The following is a 6105-nucleotide window of genomic DNA, read 5'->3' as shown; positions in this document are numbered from 1 at the left end:
AGGGGCTCAGAGATGTTGACGACGAGCTTGTTGAGGGTGAGGGTGATGTCGTCGCTACGGGTGCAGAGGCCCAGGCTAAGGGCGTCAGGGAAGACCACGGTGAAGGAGCTGTCCGAGGTCGGAGTCACTTGCCAGTCCCAGACACGGCGGCAGAGGTGATTAAGCTCGGCCTCGATCATCTCCGGTGAGGCGACCCCCGCCCCCACAATGGTCACGACCGCAAGGAGTGACGGGGATGGGGGAGGGACGTCCTCGACCTCGATGTGGAAGAAGCCGAGACCCTAAATGCCGTGGCCGTACATCATGAGCTCCTTCGACACCGGGCGGTCCGGGCAGAGGGCCGCGGGGTGGCCCGAGCCCTTGCAGAGGTAGCACATCAGCGGGTTGGGGCACTCGATCTGGTAGTGGCCGGCAATACCATAGTTGAAGCATGGCGGGGGATCGCGGCGGGGGGGGGGGGGGGCCCGGAAACGGCCGCGGCCGAGGATGCAGGAGTCGGGGTCGTGGGGTTGGGCGGGCGACCGGGGCCCTTCCGCTTCTTCTTCTTGGCACCTTGGCGACCCTGAGCCCCGGCGCCCCCCCTGGCCAGAGGCAAGCTTGGTTGGTTGAGGGGGGGCTGGTAGGGGCGCGGAGGGGCCACCTCGGCGCTAACGGGGAGCGGCCGGGAGGGCGAGCGGCGAGCGGCCACGGCGACGCACGGGCGAAGGGGAGCGGGCGCGGTCGCGGCGGCTCTCCCGCGCGGGAGAGCGCCGGTCCACATCCCGCTGCGGGGAGCGCCGGCCATCTCCGCGCGCCGGGGAGCGCCGGTCAGAACGGGGCGGGGAACGGCGCGAATCGCGCGGAGGGGAGCGCCGGGAGTCGCGGGCGGGGGAGCGGGAGCGCTGGGCGTCGCGCGCCGGGGAACGCCGGGACTCCCGGGAGGTCAGCTGGCGACGGAGGTCAGCCTCCTGGCGGTGGCCGTCCGGCGAGGCGCGGGAGGTCGCGCGGGACTTCTCGAGGGGGCGCTTGGGGCGCCCAGAGCCATCTCCCCAGTCCCGCGGCATGGGGATGGGCGGTGGGGCCGCGGCGGGAGGTGGGGACGAAGGGGGCGACAGGGGCGGGAGGAGGGAGCAGGAGGATGCAGACGAGGAGCGGGCGCGGGGGGGGGGGGGGGGGGAGGCGGCTGGAGGGGAAACCCTCGCGGGAGCCAAATCCTCCCCCAGGCGGGACTGGGTGGGCGAGGCCAGCGCTGGGCCCCTAGTGGGCTGGGGCGGTCCAGCCGGCCCAGACAGGTCAGGCGGGCCAGACAGCCGGTGCGGGGAGGGGAGCAGGCCCACTCCAGGCCGCAGGCCCAGAATCGGGCGGCCCAGCCCAGGGACGGGAACCACGCGCCCGGCTAGGGCATCCCCAGCCGCCGCCGGCGCGGGTAAGGCGGCCGACGACCGGCGAGGGGGGGGGGGGGCGAGGCAGGGCGACAGGGGGACGTCGAGCAGCACAGTCTTGAGGAGCCGAAGAAAGCAATGAAGGGGTGAAAGGGGGAGCGCCGGGAGAGCGCGGGGGAGCCGACAACCTGCGGCAGCGCGGGCGGCCGGGCCAGGGCGAGCCGGCCAGAGGAGCACCACGACGAGCGAGCGGGGCCAAAGTCGGCTCGGCCGGCGACAACCCAGCCAGCGTTCCGACGGCGACGGCGGCCAATCCCGGGGCCCAAGTCCTTGCCTTTCTCCCCAACGCCCGGCGGAGCACGCGGCAGCCGGCGGGGAGGCCTTGTCCGCGCCCGGGCGGTCGAACTCCCACCCCCGGGAGTAAGGCCGCCGGCGGGCGGGGGGACCCGGTCGCGGCACTCCACCGGCCGGCCGGCGGCGCGGTCGGCGTCCTCAGCCAGATCCGCCCAGACCACCCTACCCGGGGGTCCAGGGGACAGCGAGGAGGGCGGAGGCGGGGAGAGGGGGGCGGTGGGGTCACCAGCGGACGGGGCCGGGAGGGCGGGCGGCGCCGGCGGGAGCAGGGCGAGCGCGTCGCCCCGCAGAGAGCCGGAGTCGCCAGAGCCCGGGCCTTCCATCTTCCTCCCACACAGAGTGTTCCAGATTGACAGATAGGAACGCGTTTACCCTCTTTTCCCAGTTAGAAACGCGCTTACTTGGACAGATAGAAATCCCATTTATTTATTCGAAATCAGCTTATCACCAACACCAGTAGCAGTTCAAATCCAGACGTAGCAATGAGGAAAGTGGACGAGTCAAATATGACATGCCTGGTTCAGGTTCAACTGTATAATCTTTAAGCTTGTTAGACCAGCTAAAACTTCTGGTACATCTAACAAATAAAATAAGAACATTGTACATACATATGTCGTCTTGCTTGTTAGACCAACTAATAAAACAGATAAACATGATGATAAATTAACTTCTTAAGACAGACAGTTAAGAGCGCGTTTACTTTTCTATGCTGCAGAGGCCAGGAGTGATCTCCTTCTTTTCTAAAAAAAAGAGCGTGTTTACTTTTCTTCACCGGTAGGAACACGCTTAATAGGATAGATACAAATTCTCTTTGTTTATTTATCGAAAAGTCTAACGCCCACACGTGTGAGCGTTTGCATCTTGCCCACACGCGTGGATCCGTGTCTGTTTACGAGCGCACGAATCTTGACATGTTTCTAATGCCACGTAGGACTGGGCTGGTGTGTGAGCATTCACTCGGTCGCCCACACAGCCGTTTCACCACACGGGAGGGGCTGGTATGTGGGCGTTCAGCAGTTCGCCCAGACGCCACTTTCCACTCACGCACAAGGGCTGGTGTGTGGGTATTGCCATCTCGCCCACACGCCCGTCTCATCTCCCACACCCAAGTTGCCACTTGCCATGTGTTTTGCAGTGTACATGGCAACTGCCGTAGTGTGCTTTATAAGCAGGTGGCAACTCTTTTCTTTTTACCCGAATATGTCAGTTGTCATGTATTTTGCAGGGTACACGACAACTGCCCTAGCGTGCTTGTAAGCAGATGGTAACTCTCTTTTTTACTCGAACATGTTGTTTTGCCATGTCTTTTTGTAGCGCTACACGGCAACTGCCTAGTGTTAGTAGGTGGCAAACCCCTAAAGTTTCCAAATCATGGCAACTATAGTAAACCAGACCATACATGGCAACAGCCGTAGTTGCCCAAAAATGGCATCTGGAATTTTTGACATGAGATGGCAACTGTAGTTGTCCGACATGGCAACCGTAGTTCAACAACATGGCAATTGCAGTTAAACGAACATGGACGAGGGTCTGGACCATGGCAACTGCGGGCGCGCGGTGACTGTCACGCGGGCGTGCGGGACCACGAGGTATGAGGCCTGACGTACGGAGCGTGTGAGCGTTATCTATTTCGCCCACACGCACGTGTGTGAGAGAGATCGGGAGGGAAAAAGAGGTATGTGGACATTACTTGTTTTGCCCACACGTAGATGTGTGGACTGTTCCTTATATACTTCACACAAAATGTGTGGGCAGACCCCTAATGCCCACACGTGTGGCACTTATCGACGTCCTTATTTATTTATTCAAAATCAGCTCAACATAATAACCAGTAGCTATTCAAATCCAGAACTAGCACATCACGAACAAAAAAAATCCTAGGAATTAGGAACGGGTACGAGTCAAATATGACACACGCGCTTCAGGTTAAAGAGATGCGTACACGATCTTTATGTTCTAAATGTTCATCTTTGTTTCCACAAAGACAAAGACGCATACACTTGTCTACACTCTGGCTAGTGGTTGGGCATGCGACTGTACAGCCTAATGACCCGAATTCAATTCCTAGAATGGCCGTATGCATCCTTAGTTCCGGTGCAGAGGCTGGGAAGTAAAATTCTCCCCCATTTTTATAAGGGCCGCATGCATCATCATGATGCAGAGGCCGGGGTATGCCTCCATTTCAAAAAAAAAACACTTGTCTACACTCTTGGTCCGGCGGGCTAACTTAGCTATAAATAACCTCTCTCATGTTTCATTTTGCACTGCAGTTATTAACGGCAAGGAACCCCAAATCTCCAACGTTAACCATCATATCTAAAGTTCTAAACACCAGAAGCCGAGCGCCCGGGGACAAAACCATGACCATCCTCTCCAAGGATGCTCCTACGGAGATCTCCCACCCCGCCCACCCGGAGCACAAGCTGAAGCTGATGGCCACCGGCGCGGCGGAGTTCCAGTGCGACGTCTGCAAGGAGCTAGGCGCCGGGGACCGGTACACGTGCCGACCCTGCGACTTCGACCTCCACAGAGACTGCGCGCTCGCAGAGGCCACGCTGGCGCACCCATTGCTCAAGGGCAGAGAGTTCCAGCTCCGCCTCGAGCACCCGCGCCACCGCGACGGCGGCGGCGGGACATGCGGCGCCTGCGGCGGGAAGGTGCTCGGGCTGCACTACCACTGCGCCGCCAAGAAGGGCTCGGACCTCCACCCGTGCTGCGCGGCACTGCCGCTGGTGATCCCTCAGGAGGAGCTCACGCTCGAGCTCCGGAAGGAGGCGTCTCACCGCTGCAGCAGCTGCCGGGAAAGAGGCAGGGGCAGGACCTGGTTCTACCGTTCCACCTGCAAGACCGTGTACCTGCACGTGGCCTGCGTCAAAGAGATTGCTCGCCGGAGCCGTGGCGCCGGCGACGGCTCGAGTACCGATCCGTTCGCTTCCGTTAAGGAAGCGGCGGTGCAGATCTACCGCGCAAAGAAGGACGAGAGCGAGTTGGAGCGCGTCATTCTCGAGCTGGTTCTTGGAGGTTGATGCTGCAAAGCTTTTCTCCCAGAAGAAAATTTGCAGGTTAATTAAATAATTTGGTGATGAGCGAACGGGACTATTCCGTTTGTAGTAGTACTGTTTCGTCATAGAGATTTTTCATGTAAAAAAACATTGTCGTGTACGTATTATATAGCGATAAGTTTATGTTACGGTTCCAAGGGATGCGTAATACTGATGTTCACTGACTGATCGCTGCTACGTCGAGATTCTCAGGCCTGCATGAGGAACAAAATTTGAAGAGCGTTGGGTATCTATATAAGTATATTAATTTCACTTAAAAGCATCAAGCGGGGATAGCTCAGTTGGGAGAGCGTCAGACTGAAGATCTGAAGGTCGCGTGTTCGATCCACGCTCACCGCACACATTTTTGTATCCCTAATCTCATTATCAATAATAGGTTTATTATCAATAATAGGTTTTCTGATTATTTACTTGACTTTCAAACATATCTTGTTTGAGGATTTATTCAGCTCATGCTTTCAAAACAATTCAGTCAACAACTAATAAGAGGGGTCATTATTATTTGGCTTCAAGATACTACTCCCTCTGTCCCAAAATATAAGAACGTTTTTGACACTACGTTCTTATATTATGGGACGGAGGGAGTATATCACAAGTTTTGTTAGATCCACATGTGTCCTTTCCATGCTCACATCTTATTTTTGCCAACAACAACAACAACTCTTCTTTTCACTTTTTTGTCTCTCTAATCTCGCTATTGTGAAGACTAAATAATGGTGTATCATAGATCTGGCGGTGAGGCCCAAGGTGAGCCGGAGTTGAGGCTCCGGGTAGGTGAGAATGGGTTCGATCCGGGTGGTGCCCGTAGGTGACGAGGTCCCTCCCGCCGCGGGTGCGGTGATCGGTGGTGGTGGTCGAGACATTGCTTCATTGTCGGGCAGCGCAGTGTCGAGGGCCACGGGCGCATGGTGTCGTGCGAGAGGGTGCTCGGCGACGATCGTCGGGAGTCACGGAGTTGTGCCCCCACCCCCCAGTCCACCGAGAGTGGCTGGGGTCATAGGGTAGGGCCTCCTACGGTGGTGGCGTCATCCCAAACTTCGTGTCTGATGCCGGGCAAGGAGTGGAAGGAGCTGCCTTTTGACTCCTCCTACTACGGTTGTTACACTGTGTTGTCGTCGGTGGGTGACATGGATGCCGGGAAGGTGGCTCCGGATGGCGGTCCGTATGGTTGGCTCTCCGGCGGGCACCATGGTGGCAGCCGTGGTTTCCTTCTCGGTCGTGTGGGTGACGAGCGGGGGAACAGTTGGTGGCTCGGGCACGTCCTCTGTTGGGCGTCACCCGGATCTGGATTTGGGGCATGGGCACGTCGCGCTTGCCCTGGGGGGGGC

The 6105-nt window shown here is 58.5% G+C and overlaps 1 protein-coding gene and 1 non-coding gene across 2 annotated transcripts; both read left to right on the top strand.

The window, feature by feature from the left end:
* The first annotated feature begins 3993 nt into the window (after positions 1-3993).
* LOC109763627 (uncharacterized) lies at positions 3994-4895 on the top strand. The gene has a single exon (XM_020322470.4). The coding sequence runs from the start codon at positions 4076-4078 to the stop codon at positions 4739-4741; it is 666 nt and encodes a 221-aa protein (XP_020178059.1). The 5' UTR covers positions 3994-4075; the 3' UTR covers positions 4742-4895.
* A 148-nt stretch (positions 4896-5043) lies between these two features.
* TRNAF-GAA (transfer RNA phenylalanine (anticodon GAA)) lies at positions 5044-5116 on the top strand. The gene has a single exon. It is a non-coding gene; the product is annotated as a tRNA-Phe (tRNA).
* Positions 5117-6105: the final 989 nt, after the last annotated feature.

Source organism: Aegilops tauschii, chromosome 7 (genome assembly GCF_002575655.3).
Source record: "Aegilops tauschii subsp. strangulata cultivar AL8/78 chromosome 7, Aet v6.0, whole genome shotgun sequence".
NCBI lineage: Eukaryota > Viridiplantae > Streptophyta > Magnoliopsida > Poales > Poaceae > Aegilops > Aegilops tauschii.
The sequence above is the reverse complement of the archived record's forward strand: the minus strand, read 5'-3'. Positions and strand labels throughout refer to the sequence as shown.

Excerpts from the sequence above, each read along its gene's own strand:
- LOC109763627 (XM_020322470.4), top strand. The coding sequence starts at position 4,076 with ATGACCATCCTCTCCAAGGATGCTCCTACGGAGATCTCCCACCCCGCC.